Source organism: Tenrec ecaudatus, chromosome 11 (genome assembly GCF_050624435.1).
Source record: "Tenrec ecaudatus isolate mTenEca1 chromosome 11, mTenEca1.hap1, whole genome shotgun sequence".
NCBI lineage: Eukaryota > Metazoa > Chordata > Mammalia > Afrosoricida > Tenrecidae > Tenrec > Tenrec ecaudatus.
The window spans coordinates 51,169,629-51,189,810 of record NC_134540.1 but is presented as its reverse complement, the minus strand read 5'-3'; the positions used below and the strand labels follow the sequence as shown (position 1 = coordinate 51,189,810).

The window sequence follows — 20,182 nt, the reverse complement described above, 5'->3', positions numbered from 1 at the left end:
AAATTCGGTGTCTAAATGGTTGCCTCAAGCAAAGCATGCCTGTACTCCTTTATATACCCTACCTCTGCTCTAATGAGCGGACCAACACTTTCTCAATGATTCCTATCATGTGTGAACCAGTTTTCCAAAAACGTTAAGCTCCCATTGCTTCTTTTTTTTCTCCCCATTGCTTCTTAACATTGCTCTGCTTAGTTCACATTAGATGCTCAATAAACACCTGCTGAATAAATAAATAATACACGACATTTTGAAGCTGTGAAACATGGGGAAGCAACAGAACTCAAGTTGGCACACAGCAGCTTTAAAAGGAATGACTCATTGGAATACAAAGTACCGGGCAGTCTGCAAGACAAAAAGACATGAAACCAGATTCATAGCTTTCTTTCGTCACATTTAACAAATATTTTCTGGGTACCCTACTAGGTGCCAGGTCTCATCTCATCCCCAGCGATGTCATGCATAACGCAGACACAAGGCTTGCCCTCATGGAGCTTCACTCTAGTGGGCATGTCTTTCACGGCGATATCTTGCTTTGTACAAACTTACTGAAACCCACATCATCTGCTCTCATTCCCCATGCCTACTATTTTATAGTTGGAAAAGGCTTCTGCCCGGACATGGTGATTCCTTCCTGTGGATTTTCTTCACACTCAGATGCATTACAGGAAGAGACTTTTAGACATTCTGATGCCTAATAAACAATATCAGCATGCAGTAAACAACCACGGAGAGCATTAGGGGAAGGCAAGCTTCAAAAGGGCACAAGTAACTCATCAAAACTACCCAAAGCATTAGAGTCCCCATAAACTCACAAAAGCAAAAGAACTAACTCTACCGGCAGAACCCACCATGCAGTGCTCTCCCACGCCACTGCAGATTCATGTTTAAAACTCAACCCACTTAGGCTTGCGGAGTTCATTTTTAAACTGAAAGCCTGAAACCATGGACAGAAATTCTGCACTGAATCAATGAATGGCTACACTTTTGTAAACATTACTTTATTTTTACAGTTGAACTTATGGGGCATTAGGGTTTGGGGGCTCCCACCAAAGGTTGGGGGAGGGGAGAAAAAAACTCCTTTCACCTTTGCTGCAGACAAAAAAAAAGAGAAAAAGCCAGGCACATTTTTGAAATAATTAAAGGCTGAAAGAAGCAGCCTGCCATGTGATATCTTTGGAATCAATCAGCTTTGGATTCAAATTGCAGCTTTGTCACTTAACAGTGAGTATGGGCAAATCACTTTGCTTCTCTGAGACTCAAATTTCTATCTGTGCTAATGGCACAGCAAGACAACAACAGATAGTAACTGAAACGAACATTCAATTTCTAACACATGAAGTCATTTAAGAGTGGGGAGCATTAACCATGGAAGTGTATGACATGTGCATACTATACCAAGAAAACTACTAAAAAGAAAAGAAATCCAATTTGACCAGTGGTTACCATGGGTCAAGGAGAAAGTTGTTACTTAGGGAGCCTTGAGTTTATGTTAATGGTGGTGGAAAAATTTGGAAAAGGAGATCAATAATGGTTGTACCACATCAAGAGCTCAATCAGTGGCACTGCATTATACATGTAGAAGCCGTGGAATTAGAGACTATTTTGTTGTGTACATATTTGTCACAATTAGAAAAATTACATGTATAACAATGAGTACAAAATGTATAACAATGAGTACAAGGAAGAAGAAAATGTTCTAGAATTGGATATTCTGATAACTGTACAACTTTTCTTGATATGACTGAATTACTGAATTGTACAATGTATGGATATTAAAAACTGTATTAAAAATAAAGATATATGTGTATATATACATACATACATACATACATACATACATACATACATACATACATATACCATAGTGAATGAAGGGGGAAGTGCAGAGTGGAGACCCAAAGCCCATTTGTCGGCCACTGGAGATCCCCTCACAGACGGGTTTAGGAGAGGAGATGGGTTAATTAGGTTGCGAGGTAGTACCGATGAAGAACACAGCTTGCCCCCAGATCCTGGATGCTTCCTCTCCCCAACTACCATGATCCGAATTCTACCCTGCAGGACTAGATAGGGCAGAGATTGTACACTGGTGCATATGGGAGCTGGAGGCACAGGGAATCCAGGGTGGACGATACCTTCAGGACCAGGGGTGTGTGGGGCGAGGCTGGGAGAGTGGAGGGTGTGTGGGTTGGAAAGGGGGAACTGATTAAAAGGATCCACATATGACCTCCTCCCTGGGAGATGGACGGCAGAGAAGGGGTTAAGGGAGACTCCGGATAGGGCAAGATATGACAAAATAACAATCTGTGGATTATCAAGGGAAGGGGGAGCGGGGAGGGAGGGAAAAAAAAAGAGGACCCGATGCAGTGGGCTTAAGTGGAGAGCAAATGCTTTGAAGTGATTAGGGCAAAGAATGTACGGATGTGCTTTATACAATTGATGTATGTATATGTGTGGATTGTGATAAGAGTTGTATGAGCCCCTAATAAAATGTAAGAAAAGAAAAAAAGAGAAAATGATTAGGGCAAAGAATGTACAGATGTGCTTTATACAATTGATGTATGTGTATGCATGGATTGTGATAAGAGTTGTATGAGCCCCTAATAAAATGTTTAAAAAAGAGTGAGGAGCCACCACAAGCTGGCTGTTCCTGGCTAAGTGTACCAGACCCCTAAAAACAAAACAAACAAAAAAAACACCTTTCAAATGTACTTTTACAACCTAAGAGGAATCAAAAAGTTATTGAAAATTTCCACTATCTTTTAATTCCACCACTCTGTAAACCTTTGGAAGCACCCTGCACTCTCTTTCTAGACTTAGACACTCCAGTGTTCCTTAAAAAAGGCCGGGAGCTTCCTTTCATGGCACACTACAGGCAATCGTAGGAGTCTCAAGGAAGAGGGACAGTGTTTTAAGTCAAGCCTTCTCTCCTCGACAATCTGCAGAATTTTGTGAGCTTATCGATGCTGTATGTGTCCTGGAGCAGATTTCTTTGGGTTTATCCTGCTTGGGGTTCTTGGAGCTTCTTTCATTTGTAGGCGATATCCTTTGTTAGACTAGGGGAATTGTATGTCATTATTTCTTCACATGTTCTTTCTGTCCCCTTGTCTCCTGGAAAGCCCCCATTGCATATCTTAGGCCTCTTGCTATTCTCCCACCATTCCACTAAGCCGTGGTCATTCTGTCCACCAGCAGGTACTACCACTCAGGCAAGCTGTCTCGTACCAGTCAATCTGTCCACCTGGGGACTCGGTGCCCTGCATGATTATTACCTCTGCAATCACACTTTTTGTCATAAAACCCATGCTCAGCAAGTCCCCTTCGGGCTGGGTCCTGCCCTCTGTTTTTCTGAGAGGTGTGTGCCTGGTCGGCAGAGGCTGCTTGAATTTGCGCTGCTATTCAGGGGGCGCACAGGCCGAGGAGGAGAGCGGCCACCCCTCAGAAAGACCTTGGAGACATCTGTCTTATCCAGGTTTCAGAATTCCAGTGACACTGGTGGTTGTTTAGACAAAGCCTACTTGGAGTCCCCTGTAGGGACCTTTCTGTAGGAATTCATCAGTACAGCAGGATAGTTAGTGGTTAAGGGAAGGTTGATCACATTCGGAATGAACTTCCAGGAGGACTTGCCTCAGAAACCAGAGCCCTACTAATTTCAGGGGCAAGGGCTACAGGGTACACAGGGAGGAAGGCAGCGCATAGGTGTGGGAGAAGACTCCATTGTCGGGCTGTCTGTGGCAATTTGACCACGGCAGACTTTCCGGTGACAGGGTTCAGGTGGGGGAGGGGTTGTCACATTCCAAATGGAGTCCTTCCTGCAGTATGCTGTCCATGGCAGAGCTCCCACTAAAGATGCCTGCTTCTTAGCACATGCAACCTGGATGCAGTCCTCAGTGCCAACAGAAAAGGAGAGTAGGGCCAGCGAGGCCTGCACAGATTCCCTTGAAGGCCTGTCCAGAGGCCTGAGCTAGGGGTGCACAGGGAGGTCTAGTTCCAGATTCCACTGCATGGGCCTTTTGCAGCAATTCCCAGGAGCTGTCAGTTTCCCACATCAGGGAGGTGCTGGCATACTTTCAATTACCCTTGAGTAGTCTGCCTTGCTGCCATTGGAGACTCCCCCCACCTCCACTGGCTGTGGCCTCCATCCACTAGGCATGCCAGCTCCTTACACAGAGCAGCCCGTCGTCAGCACTGCCTGAGAAGGGGAGTAGATACACCAGATCCGGGTCTACGATGTGTCTGTCCTGGGGGTTTCAGAGGCCTTCTACAGTAATTTAAAAGTGAACTTGATGTTGACAGTGTCCAGCGGGGTGTGGTAATGGCACACTACATACAGACCCCTGGGGAGTTCCTTCTTGTTTGTTTTATGACCGAAGCTTGGATTCCTGTCTCTTTGTATAAGCAGGGCTGGCGGTGTTGGGGGAAGCAGGTTCTTTAATGGGGCCACTACCCTAGTTCACAGCCACTGGTGCCGTGCATGGCTTGGGAGAGGAGGAAGGAATGGGTTTTAATAGAAACATTGATCTCCTTTGGAGATATAAAAAGGCCCTTCTTCAAGGGAAGTAATCAAGAATACTATTGTCTCTGATGAGAGTGGTTCCTATTGTGAAGATACTTGGGGTTTTGCTTTGGGTTTTATGTTGGCCTCTCTAGCACCCACTCCACTTTGCCTTATTGAGCAGGAAGCTTGATGCACTGGATGGGACTGACCCTATGTCCTGAACATTGCCATCGCTGGTTTCCAACCAGTCTATTTAATCTTATCTTCACTGACACATTTATTCGCTCCGGGAGAGACTCAAAATCCATGTTGGCCACTGAACCAAGGGAAGGGTTCTGTTTACTACTTGGTTGAAGAGAAGGACATGCACTGTCTGACCCCACAGACAGCCATTTTGCTCTCAGAAGGAAGGACAGCCAAGCAGGAGAACAGACGGAGGGAAGAGAGGGAAGCAGAGCTCGAGGACTGATGACGGCGTGAACTTTTAGATGAAGCCCCGGCTAATGTCTCTAACACCACTAGTCTGTATGAGTCAGTGCAATTTTTTTAAAGCCAGTCTTCTCACACTTTCAAATGAAAGCATTCAAACCAATTCCAATACCATTAACCATGAACCCCAACGCAAGCCAGGTTGATGCTTGTTTCTAAGAAAATGCCCAGAAAGCTAAAATACTACATTTCCCTGGATGTAACATTTTCTCTGTAGACCTTAACTTTTATTGAGGATTGATGGAAAAGTGCTTTTTAAAATAAAAATATTCTTAGTTCAGTCTTCCTTTTTCTAGAAGTCCTAGTGTCACAGCAGTTAAAAGCTTAACTGCTAACCAAAAGGTCGATGGTTTAAACCCACCTCTTACTTTGTGGGGAAAAGCAGCAGTCTGCTTCATAGAGATTCCCAGCCTTAGAAACCTGATAGGGTAGTTCTACTCTGTACAACAGTGTCGCTGAGTGTTGGAGCTACCTTGACAATAATGTTTTTGGTGTTGGTATTCCTTTTTAGACTTCTCCTTATTTCCACTGAGCTGATGACGGACTTGCAGTGAGCCAAGAGTCACAGAGCAGACAGAATGGCTGCGTAGGGCTTCTAGGCAGTAATCCTTATTGAAGCAGGTCACCAGCTACTGCTGTTTCAAATGTCAGTCTTTGGGTTAGCAGCCGATCAAAAACATGTATCCTTCCCCAGGTTCTATCTTTTTCTGTTTAGTAAAACTTTACATAGATTCCACATGAAAACATTAACTCAATGGCATCATATGCCCATTTGTGTGTGGCTATTGGGAAGGAGAGAAGTTTCTATGAGCCTAACAGTTTAATCTAGAACCGTCTATAAATTTCCCTTTTATTGTTTGGTCCTTAATCTTTCAGTTCATGCTTTTAAGGGATGGTATAGTGGGTTAGGCATTGGGCTACTAAATGGAAGGTTGGCAGTTCAAAACCACCCGCTGCTTTGTGGGAGAAAGAGAAGGCTTTATTAAGTCTATGAAGATTTAGTCTTGGCACTATGAGGGACAACACTGGAGGCCCAGTGAAGAATTGTGCCGAATCCGACCCCATCACACTTGGGCAAAAACGCTAAGGGAGTGCAAAAGAGCAGCAAGAGGAGCAACACAATGAAGTCCCCAGGGAATACCTAAAGCAGACTTTGGGGCCAGGGCCTGGCACCCCATCAGACGCCAGAAAACACTCGTAAAGGTCAACAAACAGATCTGGAAATATTTATAGGTTTTTCTTTTTGTTGTTGATTTTTTTGGTTCTTGTTGTTGTTTTTTGCTCTGTCTTGTTTTTGCGCTTATTATTGTCTCTGCATGTCTATCTGGATAAGATAGGCAGGATAAACAATCTGGAAGAGAAAACAAAGGGACCAACAGTTGGGGGGGGGTATGTCAGAGGGGGAGGCGGGGGAAAGGAAGTGGGTGTTAACAAACCCTGGGACAAGGGAACAAGCGATCCAAAATCGATAGCGAGGAGGGTGTAGGATACCTGGTAGGGCTTGATCAAGGGCAATATAAACGAGAGGAATTACTGAAACCCAAATGAAGGCTGAACATGATAATGGGACAAGAGGAAAGTAAAAGGAAATACAGGAAAGAACTAGGAGGCAAAGGATATTTATAGAGGTCTAAATATAGGCATGTACATATGTAAATATATTTATATATAATGATAGGGTAATAGAACTATGTACATATATTTATATGTTAAGTCTTAAGGTAGCAGATGGACATTGGGCCTCTACTCAAGTCCTCCCTCAATGCAAGACCATTTTAATAACCTGGCATTTCATGATAATTAGCTTCCTGACATGATCACTGAAGACAAAGCGGGTGCATAAGCAAATGTGGTGAAGAAAGCTATCAAAAGATATAGCACTTGGGGTCTTAAAGGCCTGAAAATAAAGAAGAAGCTATCTAGCTGAGAAGCAACAAAGTCCACATAGAAGAAGCACACTAGCCTGTGTGATCATGAGGTATTGATGGGATCAGATATCAGGTAACAAATAACCAGAACAAAAAAAATCATATCAATGTGAAGGAGAGGGCAGTGTGGAGTAGAGTTCCAAAGCCCATCTGTAGACAAGTGGACCTCACCTTATAGAAGGGTTACAAGGAAGAGACAGCCAGTTAGGGTGCAGAATAGCACCAATGAAACATATAACTTTCCTCCAATTCTTTAATGCTCCCCCCCCCACTATCATGATCCCAATTCTATCTTAGAAATCCAGCTAACCAGAATATGTACACAGGTACAGAAAAGAGCTGGAAACACTGGGAACATAGGATAGATAAATAACCCCTCAAGACTAATAATGAGAATAGTGATACCAGGAGGGTAAGGGTAAGGTGGGAACTTATCACAATGATCTACCATTGAATGCCCTCCCAGGGGAATGGACAACAGAAGAGTAGGTGAAGGGAGACATTGGTCAATGTAAAACATGATAAAATGATAATAATTTATAAATTATCAAGAATTCATGAAGGAGGGAGGGAAAAAATGAGGAGCTAATACCAAGGACCCAAGTAGAAAGAAAATGTTTTGAAAATGATGATGACAACATATGTACAAATATGTTTGACACATGGATAGCTATATGGATTGTGATATGAGCTCCCAATAAAATGATTTAAAACAAAGATTTTGGAAACCTACAGGAGTTGTATTCCGTCCTATAAGACTGCCATGAGTTCACTCTATGATGCTCACCCTCCCGACACAACAGCTGAAGCCAAAGCAGGTGAACAAGTAAATGTAATGAAGAAAGCTGATGGTGCCCGGCTATCAAAAGAGATAGTGTCTGGGGTCTTACAGGCTTGAAGGTGAACAAGCGGCCATCTAGCTCAGAAGCAACAAACCCCACATGGAAGAACACACCAGCCTGTGTGGTCACGAGGTCCCAAAGGGATCAGTTATCAGGCATCAAAGAACAAAAATCATCATTGGCTGCACACCTCCATGATACGATCGCCTAAGACAAACGGGTGCATAAGCAAATGTGGCGAAGAAAGCTGATGATCCCCGGCTATCAAAAGAGATAGTGTCTGGGGTCTTAAAGGCTTGAAGGTGAACAAGCGGCCATCTAGCTCAGAAGCAACAAAGCCCACATGGAAGAAGCACACCAGCCTGTGCGATCACGAGGTGCTAAATGGACCAGGTAAAAGACATCATGCAATATATATATATATATATATATATACACACACACACACCATAGTGAATGAAGGGGGAAGTGCAGAGTGGAGACCCAAAGCCCATTTGTCGGCCACTGGAGATCCCCTCACAGACGGGTTTAGGAGAGGAGATGGGTCAGTCAGGGTGCGATGTAGTACCGTTGAAGAACACAGCTTTCCCCCAGATCCTGGATGCTTCCTCCCTCCAACTACCATGATCCAAATTCTACCTTGCAGGACTGGATAGGGCAGAGGTTGTACACTGGTGCATATGGGAGCTGGAGGCACAGGGAATCCAGGGTGGATGATACCTTCAGGACCAGGGGTGTGAAGGGCAATACTGGGAGAGTAGAGGGTGAGTGGGTTGGAAAGGGGGAACCGATGAAAAGGATCCACATGTAACCTCCTCCCTGGGAGATGGACAGCAGAGAATGGGGGGTAGGGAGAGTACGGATAAGGCAAGATATGACAAAATAACAATCTATAAATTATTAAGGGCTCATGAGGGAGGGGGGAGCGGGAAGGGAGGGGGGAGAAAAAAAAGGAAAAAACAAAAAAAGAGGACCTAATGCAAAGGGCTTAAGTGGAGAGCAAATGCTTTGAAATTGATTAGGGCAAAGAATGTAGGGATGTGCTTTATAAAATTCATGTATGTATATGTATGCATTGTGATAAGAGTTGTATAAGCCCCCAATAAAATGTAAAAAAAAAAAAAAAAAAAGATTGCCATGAGTCACAACTGGTTCAATGGCAGTGAGTCACCATCCCTTGCCCCAAATGTACCTGGGCCACTTTATCTAACATCCTAGCAGTAGTTTACACTGAAGTCTCAGCACATACTTCCCTGATGACTGTACCCTTTTATTCTCAAATGTACTGTTTGGAATATATGCTCATGCTACTTATACAATTTACCTTATATTTCTTCTGACGATATAAAGGGGTATCTATTAGATAGCTGTCCTAATATATAAGAAAAATCACTTAACAAAAGTAATGAGTCCTTATGAAATGTATACATGGGTAAAAGTCAAAATTACAAATACCAAATTTTTTTATTCCAGTGCTAGTGCAATGCAGTAGGAAGAAAATGCTCCACTGCTGCTTGTCACTAAGCAGAAACTATCTGCACAACCTTCTTCTGGCAGGTATCTATTCGCCAGATCACCCACGAATTAAGTCAAGCTCCACTGAAGCAGGGGTCCCTCCTTCTCCTTCCCCTACACCAGGACATGCTTAGGTGCCATTTACCGTCACGGGAGGCACAGTGGGAATCTAGGCAGGCAAAGCAGAGTAACCTCTCTCCAGGAAATGCAGATCACCATCTGCTTCCTGCTGTCCCTGGTATCCTGATGCCAACAACAAAAAATTTAATTTGTTCTTTCTTCCACTACACACATTGTGTTTCCAATGGGAAAGGCCTTCCTTGGTTTTTGAATAAAATTCACGAACAACGAAATAATACAAACCAAAAAAATTTTCAACAAGTCATTTTCAGATGCATTGGTGCAGAAATAGGGGGAGGGGAAACCTGAATACAGGGGTATATCAATTCTATTATCTTTTCATCCCATTATTCCACAAAAAGTTTAAAGCTCTCATTTTCCCATTTGTATGACTTTCTTACAAGAAAATTTTTATATTAATGTGATCTTATTTATGTCCACGGGCAGTTCAAGTCCACTCAGATGCATTTCAGAAGAAAAGCCTGGTGATTTTCACTAAAATTAGACAGTTCTACTCGGATACCAGAGGGTCAACATGAGTAAGAATCATCTTGATGGCAAATGATAATTTTAAATAAATGGGCAACATGGATTATAAATGGCATGCTATAAAATTTATCATCCAAATATTACAGAAAGATTCACGAGAAATGAAAAAAAAAGTTACACTTAAAGACAATTCAAATTAGATGAATTTTTAATTAACACAGGAGACACGAGCTGATATTAAATCTATTTATGGGTACCAATTCAACATACATATCTTTCTAGTAAAATACCATTCAGATCGATCTAAATTAATGTCAGAGAAAGGGATTATAATAGAAGCAATGGAGAGAAATTGCCAGAATTTTAAGATATGGTATAAAGTTATTGGGTTTTTATTTTCTTGTTTTCGCTTTTTTTAAAGTTTTCTGAGTGGGCACTGTATTCTTTTTTTTGGGGGGGGGGCACTGTATTTTTACAGCAGTTTATATTACATTATTGGATCAGAAAAAATACACTATCCCATAAAATTTATTTTTTCTTAGTCTGAATTTAATTGATAAGGATTTGCATATTTACAAAGGGTTTATAGTAATACATGAACCTAATTTCTGTTATCATCTATGAATGGCAGTATCTCATTTTGAATTACCTCAGATTAATATGGAAGTTATAATATTCATAAAATCTGGCTCATTTATAGCTAAGATTTAAATGCAGAAAGTGATAAGAATTTAGTACAAGGTCAGGTGCCCTGGTGGCATAGTGGTTATGTGTTGGGCTGCTAACTGCAAGAATTTAATACAAAAACGAAATTTTTGTAAAATAAGACTGATCTTTCTTAGAGAGTGTTACTTACTAGTATAAAATGTTTTATAATTAGCCATTTAATGTAGTAAGAGTATAGTTCAATTGCTCTTTGCTAAAATATCAAATAGTAAAACTGCAATGACTTTAAGCCAATATTAGAACGTTCTTTCACGACATGAAGGCTTTCTTTGTCTTCTACTCCTCTGTGAACTGTACTTTACATTTTGAAAATTCTGATTTTGCTGATAAAATGTTTCTGCTTTCTGTTCTCAAGAAGTTCATAATCCTTTGTGCTCAAACTTAATTCTAGCTCCAAACAATTGGTTTATATGATAGTCCTGCTCGATGCTCACCTTTATGACGCGATCACTGAAGATATGGGTGCTCTAGCCAATTGTGGGGAAGAAGCCAGACGGTGGCTGGCTATCAGAAAGAATAGTGCCTTCTGTCTTAAAGGCTTGTCTTCAAACAAGCAACTAACCAAATGAGGCTTCAGTAAGTCCACATGGAAAAAGCACACTAGCCTGTGTGGTCCAAGGATTTCAAATAATAAAAGTCCAAAGGGATGGAACGGTACCAGAGCTTAAATTGTGAACACTCAGTTTGCAGAAGGCTATAAAAGACAGTGGAAATCCATGTGATGGCAACTGGTATTTTTCAATATTTTAAATATAGGTGCAACATGAATGATCCAAATCCATTTGCGAAGTCTACATCTGGAGTAAGTCTCTGGTGAATTCCCTCTGACCACAGTCCAGATAAGTAAATAACCTTGCACCAGACAGAGAGCACTATAAATTCAATTATGGCCGATGTACTTAGGTTAAAATGTTTTATCTTCTCATTTGATCTCCTTTTTGACCAATATTAAAGTATTTTCCATTTTATAAAATATTTTCTACTTTCTTTTACCTAGAGGCATGGTAGGGGAGGATGGGGGAAAAAAAAAACGGGAAGCTAACAATACAGAGTAACAGCAGAAAATGTTCTAAAATTGTGGTGGTGATTGCACAAAGCTTACTATGATTGACTGATTAAATTGTAATGATATGTGAAATATATCCTGATAAAACTATTTAAAATATACAAATAAATGAAGTTCATACTCTTGTACAAATTATGATCAACTATGTACATATACCCTAAACAGTAGAAACATGGGCATTTGTACCATTGTTGATAAAAGGTGCTGTTGAGTCAATTGCATAGTGACCCTATCACTACCTACTACCTCCCACAGTACAAGGCAACTGCCCATAGGGTTTTCTAATCAGTAGTCATTACTCATGGGCTACTAACGGCAAAGCCAGAAGCTCAAAAACACCCTCTATTGTGGGAGAAAAGATGGGGCCTTCTACTTCTGTAAAGGGTTACTGTCTTGGAAAGTCACAGGGGTAGTTTTACCCTGTCCTATAGGTTTGCTGTGAGTCGACATCAATTCAATGGCAATGAGTCTGGTTTTAGTTTTAATCATTACATGCACAAGTTTCTAGGTCTGTTCTCTAATGTTATCACTGGTAGGTTCAAATCTCTTCTGGTTATGACCCAGTGATTAACAACTGTGCCACCAGAGTTCCTTACATACATACGAATGCAGAAGAGGAGGATGAGAGCTCTTAGCAGGGGTGGGATGCAGAAGCTAAGGAAGGTTTTGCTGAGGAAGAGACATGTGAGGTTGGTTTCAAAGGCTCAGAAGGATTGTGGCAGAAGGTAGATAAGAGGAGAGGACATGAAAAGTGCCTAGCTATCTGAGATGACAAAATGTAGTGCAGTAAATTATATGATTATCTATGTAAAAGAGACTCGGTGACAAGTGAGACAAGAGCCAGATGATCTAAAGGCTTGAAGGCTGTTAAGGAGGCGGCAACAGGAAGGAACACCCTTCCTAAGAGTTTGTAATACACACAGGATTATTTAGGTACGAGATATCTTAAGTACTGAATTGTCAATTCTGCTCCAGAAGGCTTCTATTTTAATGTAACTCACATCTGTAAGCAGGCTATTTTACATTTAATGATGTCACATATCTATCCCTCCTTTCTTTATAACGGCAATAAATAAGTATTTTAAATAACCCCATGTACATATGTGTGCGTGTACTCCTTCAGGTTCAAAGACCATACACTCTCTGAGTAAGGAATAATATTATCTTGTGTGTGTGTATTGAGTCTTAACTTAGTATTAATAGTATGTATTCAAAAATGTTGAGTAATTGGAAACAAAGTATTTATTATACAAATTATAGCATGGATTACTTTCCAATTATGACAATCTGTCCATGATGACTATTCTTGTACTTTAGATACTTTCTGCTGTTATCTAAATTGTCAATGAGAAGGCAAATAAAAATGGACACTGGCAACAAGAAACTCCCCCTTTCCTTTCAAGGGTGTAGACCTGGCCGTACAACACATAGAATGGTATGGAGTCACTGTGGGATCTAAAGTGGAGGGGATCCAAGTCAGAGTCATTACCAATAGACTAGACATAGAAAACTCTTCCAGCTCACAACCACAGAATTTTGAGGCAAAGTTCATAAAAGACCTTTTGGTGCTACCTCCAAGTATCATCAATGCAAGACAATATCTTATTTCCCTTCTTACTAGAATGACCTGGGGTTACTTATTGAGACTTTAAATAATAAAAAAAAATCTGGGTTGTTACTGCAGTCTCTATCTATCTCCTACTTCCAGGCTTTACACACTGGTCAGCTTGAGCTCTACAAATAAATCCCTCCCCGAGATTCCAGCCAGGTTTAAATTCTTCAGTGTCTCCCCAATAGCTGTAGCACACAAAGCCCACATTTCTTATCAACATTTAAGACCCTTAAGCAACTAGTGGTAGCTTACATGTGAAATGATCTCTCTTGCCATTTAGTTACTCAACAAATACTTACTAACTACCTACTATGTGTCATGCATTATTTTAAGCACGTGATAGCTGTGTATCCACAAGATTTTCTGACAGGGTATATGCGGGATGTGAGAGAGGCGCAAAAAATGTAGTCAAGGTTTTTTGGACTGAGAAAAGGTGATTACACAGTCGGCATTAATGAGGTGGGAAGGGCAGTTACTGGAGCAGGTTTTGGGGGTGGGGAGGAGACGGGGAGTTCACTTTTGACATGCCTGAATATGTTTATAGGTTACGACAGAGGCCCAGGTCTCCGATGCTGCAACTCTCAAAACAAATCCGACAGTCCTGTAAAACCCACGCCAATGCCACCTCCCTCCCAGGTCACATTGGTAAAGACCAATCTAGACACAATGGCTGGACTTCTACTGTTCTGCAAATGCCGACCCATTTCCCTGTCGTTCTGAGAAAGGGACAGCCGGCCTCTCAACACACAGGAGCTCTGCCTATCTCAGAATCAACGCGCTTTAGAAAATCTTTAAGGGAAATTAAGGTTGCAGTAAAAGATCTTGGCAAGCAGCTCAGTGACCAGATTTCACAGTTTTTCATCTTAGCAGCTATTTGAAGACGATAAATCTTGAGAGGTTTGTGTTATATAATCATGTTATACGCTAAAAACAAAGAAACATCTTTTGCCTGTATTCTAAGGCTATTTTCTCTTACCAGAAAACCCCACCTGCATGATTACTTTTGCTGAGGGAGTACTTAAATTAGAGGACAAGGAAATCAGTCTCTTTGTTTCATTCCAGTGAGTTAGAGTTTACTCTAATTGAGAAAAGAGGAAAATTGAAAAGACAGTGTGAAATTCATGGATGCTCGAACTCAACTGGCTTCTCTGACAGGTGAGAGTGGATGGTCTGTGGAGAGGCTGAGCCAGCACTTGGAACAGTGTGTTCTCAGCTGCCAATTCACAACATGGAGCCGGAGGTTCACAGAAAGGTAGGTTCCATGAGGGCAAGGCTTCTTTGTTCTCTAATGTTTCTTTAGCTCCTCAAAAAGCTCACACACAGTAAGTGCACAATGAATGAGCAGATTCATAATTCTGAATTACTCGGGCTTAAATACATTAAACATAACACTGAAACAAACACAGTTCTTCAATGCTTTAAAAAATTGCTGATTCTTTGAAAGTCATAAAAGGGCACTACAAATTTGAAATCATCTTTAAATATTAATTACAGAAATGCTACCCTAACAAAGTATACAAGTTTATAAAAAGTTCTCTGCAGATCGAGAGAAAAGGATGTTATTATAGAAACTATAAGTGCTTATAGTATTTTAAGTACATGCTCAGGCAAAACCATAGCCTTAGTGCATATCCTTATAGAAACAAGATTAAATTACAAGAAGTTAAGAAAACCTTTGGCTCCAAGATATAGTAATGTAACAACTTAAAATACCTCAAAACGGCCTAGTGCCAAAGAGACTCTTAAAAAACTAAACTTGCTGAGGGGCAAGTCCCAATCACAACTAAGTGGATACCTCCCCCTCCCCCCAGAAGAATTAATTTCAGAGGAAAGCACTGAAGCGGCAGCTCAGGGAGAGGGACATGTCTGATCAGAGCACACGGGAGCAAATGAAGTGGGGGGGGGGAAGAGAGAGTGGAGCACATCTTGGCCCACCAAGTCTTGAGGGCAATATTCCCGCTTAGAGGAGCCAATTCACAGAGAAGACCATCTGGCTGGCCCCACTATGAGACATGACATTCCTCACTGACCCATATCCCTACAGGAGACAACACTGGACACACGGTGTGGGAATTGTGCCTTACCTGATCCCACCACACCAAGGCAAAACACCAAGGGTGTGTAACAGAACAGCAGGGGGAACAGAACAACAATCCCAAGGGAATACCAAAAATAGACGTTGGGGCCAGGGCTTGGCACCCCATCAGACTCAACTGGAAAACACTCCTAAAGGCCAACACACAGTGCTTGTGTTTTTCTTTTTTTGTTGTTGCTTTTATGTCATTAGTTTTTTATTGTTGCTTTGTTTTGCTATGTCTTGTAAAAACATGTTATTATCGCCACAGGTCTGTCTAAATGAAATAGGCTGGATGAACTATCTGGAGGAGAAAACAATGGGACTGATGGTTCCAGTGGGGATGTGGGAGATGGGGAGGTAGGGGAAAAAGGAAGTGGTGTTAATAAGCCCAGGGAAAAGGGAACAACAAGTGATCCAAATCGATGGTGAAGAGGGTGTAGGAGGCCTGGTAGGGCGTGATCAGGGTAATATAACCAAGAGGAATTACTGAAATCCAAATGAACGCTGAGCATGATAGTGGGACAAGAGGAAAGTGAAAGGATATAGAGGAACGAGCTAGGAGGCAAGGGGCATTTACAGAGGTCTAACTAAAGGCATGTACATATGTATATATATTTTTATATGAGGATAGGGAAATAGATCTATAGGCATATATTTATAGGTTTAGTATTTAGGTAGCAGATGGACATTGAGCCTCCCCTCAAGTACTCCCTTAGTGCAAGAATACTTTGTTATATTAAACTGGCATTCCATGATGTTCACTTTCCCAACACAATCAGTGAAGACAAAGCGGGTGCATAAGCAAATGTGGTAGAGAAAGCTGATGGTGCCTGGCTATCAAAAGAGATACCATCTGGGGTCTTAAAGGCTTGAAGGTAAACAAGCGGCCATCTGGCTCAGAAGTAACAAAGCCCACATGGAAGAAGCACACCAGCCTGTGTGATCACGAGGCGTCGAAGGGATGAGGTTATCAGGCATCAAAGAACAAAAAAATCAAATCATTGTGAATGAGGGGGAGTGCAGATGGGGGCCCTAAGACCTATCTGTGGGCAACTGGACATCTCCTTACAGAAGGGTCACGGAGAGGAGACAGCCAGCCGGTGTGCATTGCAACAACGATGAAACATACAACTTTCCTCTAGTTTCTAAATGCTTCCTACCCACACCTACCCTCCTACTATCATGATCTCAATGCTACCTTACAAATCTGGCTAGACCAGAGGATGTACACTGGTACAGATAGGAACTGGAAACATAGGCAATCCAGGACAGATGATCCCTTCAGGACCAGTGCTTAACAGTGGTGAAACCAGAAGGGTGGGGGGAGGGGAGGGTGGAAAGGGGGAACCAATTATAAGGATCTACATATAACCTCCTCCCTGGGGGACGGACAACAGAAAAGTGGGTGAAGGGAGATGTCAGATAGTGTGAGATATGACAAAATAATAATTTATGAATTATCAAGGGTTCATGGAGCAGGGAGCAGGGAGGGAGGGGAAAAATGAGGAGCTCATGCCAAGGGCTTACGTGGAGAGCAAATGTTTTGAGAATGATGAGGACAACGAATATACAAATGGGCTTTACACAACTGATGTATGTATGGATTGTGATAAGAGTTTTATGAGCCCCCAATAATATGATTAAAAAAACAAAAACAAAACAACTACTAAACTCACTGCCATTGAGTTAATTACAACTCATCGTGACCCTATAGAACAGGGTAGAATTGCCCCTGTGAGTTTCTGAGACTACAAATCTTTACAGGTGATCAAAGCCTCTCAGCATTCTCCTGCAGAGCAGCTGGGAGGTTTGAACTGTGACTTGGCAGTTAACAGCCCAACACACAACCCACTACACTACCAGGGCTCCTACTTGGCTTTTAAAACAAACAACCTTAGGAACTAACTACATCCTGGTTTTCGTGCAGTCAACAGGCAATCTCACACATGTCCCCAAAGGAAGCAAGTGAAGTTAAACACCAACCTCTTTAATCTCATGTAGTTTTCACTGGCAGCAGGTCGGCATTCAGCTCTCTGTACCACTATTCCTTCCAATGAAAGTTTATCTTGAATACAAAGCAAAAAAGTAACATATGTATACGGTCAGAGAGCACATTGATCATTTTTGTCAACACATACACTTTAAACAAGATACAACAATCAAATGTAATAACTAATAACGAAAATTAAGGAAACAAAAGGAGTAGCAGTAAGTTTCAGTGGTGGCCTGGTCAGAACAGGGAGAAACCTTATTCTTGGCTGGTAACAAATGGGGCTCCTGTCAGTTTTGTTTACTGGGCTGCCACAGTTCTTTGCCAACAACAGCTTTCAAGTACACGGCTCTTTCTAAATAAGACGGCTTAAAAGGGCATAGAATCAATTTTTAAAGAAAATATGGAGAGTGTGGAGGCATAGAAATAACGCCACCAGTCTAAACAAACAAAAAACGTGTATTTTGTTTTTAATAAAAATGCAAACAAAATTCTAGACTGTAACCTGCCTAGGAAGGCCGGCCATGATCTAGTTTAGAGTATGTGCCACTATCGGCTGCCAGTCGCTCTGACTTCTGCTAATAGAATTGCATACTTTAGAGTCTTCAAACTGGAGCTATGAGTGTCTGTCCAAATCAGAGTACAATTTCCCCCCATTGGCATTCTTAGAGGGGCTTTAGCAAACACTTCTGAACAGCAGGAAAGGTAAGCCGAAGCTAATACTTAGTGTACGCCTGCTGGTGTGGGGCAGTCATTTGATGGGGATGAGCTTATTTACTACGAATTGCACGTATATGAATCTCTCTTGATGGAACCATCTTCACTGGGGAGGAACGACTATGGTTAGGAATAGCTAGGTTTTCATCATATTTCTGTGAGAGTTCATGCAGGTTTTAAGAAGACAGTCAAGAGAAATCCTGGCTCACCATCAATGTATTTATGATTCACTTCCTCAGGTGAATGGCTCCTTCATTCCACTAACATTACCTCAGTGCCCACTATGCCAGGGCACTGTGTAGGCAGTTCAGAATGTAAGAGAATTAAATGGTACAGGGTGGTCGCTACAAGTTGGGACTGAGCCCCAAGGCCATGAACGTGGATTTTTGGTTCACGGTCTTTAAGCAGCACTAGGGGAGAAAGATAAACTGACCAAGTGCATAATGCACATGAAATCACACTACATGATTTATGCTAGAAAGTCCATGGCACCCTCCCTGCCTAAATTTCTTTCTAATGGTGACCTTCCTTGATTTTATCTCCAAACTCTGAGCTGCGTTCTCAGGTGCTGCTGACTTTAAAGGCACTCCTGTGGCAGAGTGGAAGTGTTCTACACTCTATGCAAGCTGCTAGATCACTGCGTCTTTCGCCCACGGAGCAGTTGGCTGGGTTTGAGCCTCCAAACTTTGGATCAGTGGTGAACTTACCTTCTGCACCACCCAGGCTCTTTCTCTAACATCTAGGGGCTCTGTGGACCAATCACAAACAACTGTGCAGATTCAGTATCCCCGTGTCTCTCCTACAAGAGTGGCAACAATTCTTTTTTTTTTATTAACATTTTATTAGGAGCGCTTACAGATATTATTATTATTTTTTCATTTAGGTATTTTGCTAAAACTGTACTGAATAGGTAATAACAGCAGATTCTGCGTTTATAGCTCTAGATCATCTACGACACTTTGGATGTTCCCTTTCAAGCACATTCTGGTGTGTTTTTTTAAATCATTTTATTGGGGGCTCATACAACTCTTTATCACAATACATACATACATCAATTGTGTAAAGCACATCACTTCCCTTATCATTCTCAAAGTATTTGCTCTCCACTTAAGCCCCTGGCATCAGCTCATTTTCCCCCTCCCTCCCTGCTTCCCCCTCTCTCATGAACGCCTGATAATTGATAAATTCTTATTTTGTCATATCCTGCACTGTCTGTCATCTCCCTTCACCCATTTTTCTGTTGTCTATCCCCTATGGAGGAGGTTATATAGAGATCCTTGTAATCAATTCCCCCTTCTGCCCAACCCTCCCTCCAGCTCTTACAGATATTATTACAATCCATAGTCCCATGAGATCAAATACAATTGTTGTCATCATAATTGTCCATGTATTTTCTTTCTTCTTGAACTCTGATAACAGCTCCCCTGTAGACACCCCTCCCCCATCCTACCACCCCCATGGACCCACTATAGTAAAATTATTATTATTGCCATATCTTACACCACCCAATGTATACATTCACCTACAAGTCTGTTGTTTGTCCCCTTGAGTGGGCTTATCCATTCATCATTGCTACAAGGTCCCTCCATCCCCCTTTCTTCTCCCCCTGAGAGGCAACAAGTCTTAAGCACAGGTTATCAGATGGTTGAAAATAGCAAAGATGAAAGAAGGCCTATTTTAAATGAAACTGTGCCAGGAAGGTAAGCATGAGAGGGTTATGATTATTTTATATGAAACTATTTCCCCCTCATTTACGAACTTAATATGATTAAAATGTGAATTTCCTTGAAGCAAAAAATAGATATTTCATTCAAGTTTGCTTCACCACAGGAAGCCAACAGTATCACATACCAAAATTCTCCAGTTGTCATAGCAAGAGCAAGGTTTGGGGAATTTAGCGTAAAGTGTCTGCCTGTCACCTTACCCTGCTGTGGAGGGTTGTGTGTTGCTGTGATCCAGCAAGGTCGCCCCAAATGAACAGGCTCCAGCAGAGCTTACAGACTAAGAACAGACTACTAAGAAGGAAAAGGCTGTCCACTTCGGAGGAATTAGTGTCTGAAAACCTGCGAGCGCAGTCAAACACGGTCAGACACTGAGAGACAGTGCCAGAAGATGC

At 41.8% G+C, this 20,182-nt stretch overlaps 1 protein-coding gene across 1 annotated transcript in view; it reads right to left on the bottom strand.

The window, feature by feature from the left end:
* Window positions 1–20,182, bottom strand: part of GTF2F2 (general transcription factor IIF subunit 2) — a 195,387-nt gene that overhangs the window by 74,752 nt on the left and 100,453 nt on the right. The window contains exon 5 of the mRNA XM_075563048.1: window positions 17,343–17,424. Coding sequence (XP_075419163.1) covers window positions 17,343–17,424 — 82 coding nt within the window. The remainder of the gene's footprint in view (window positions 1–17,342; window positions 17,425–20,182) is intronic.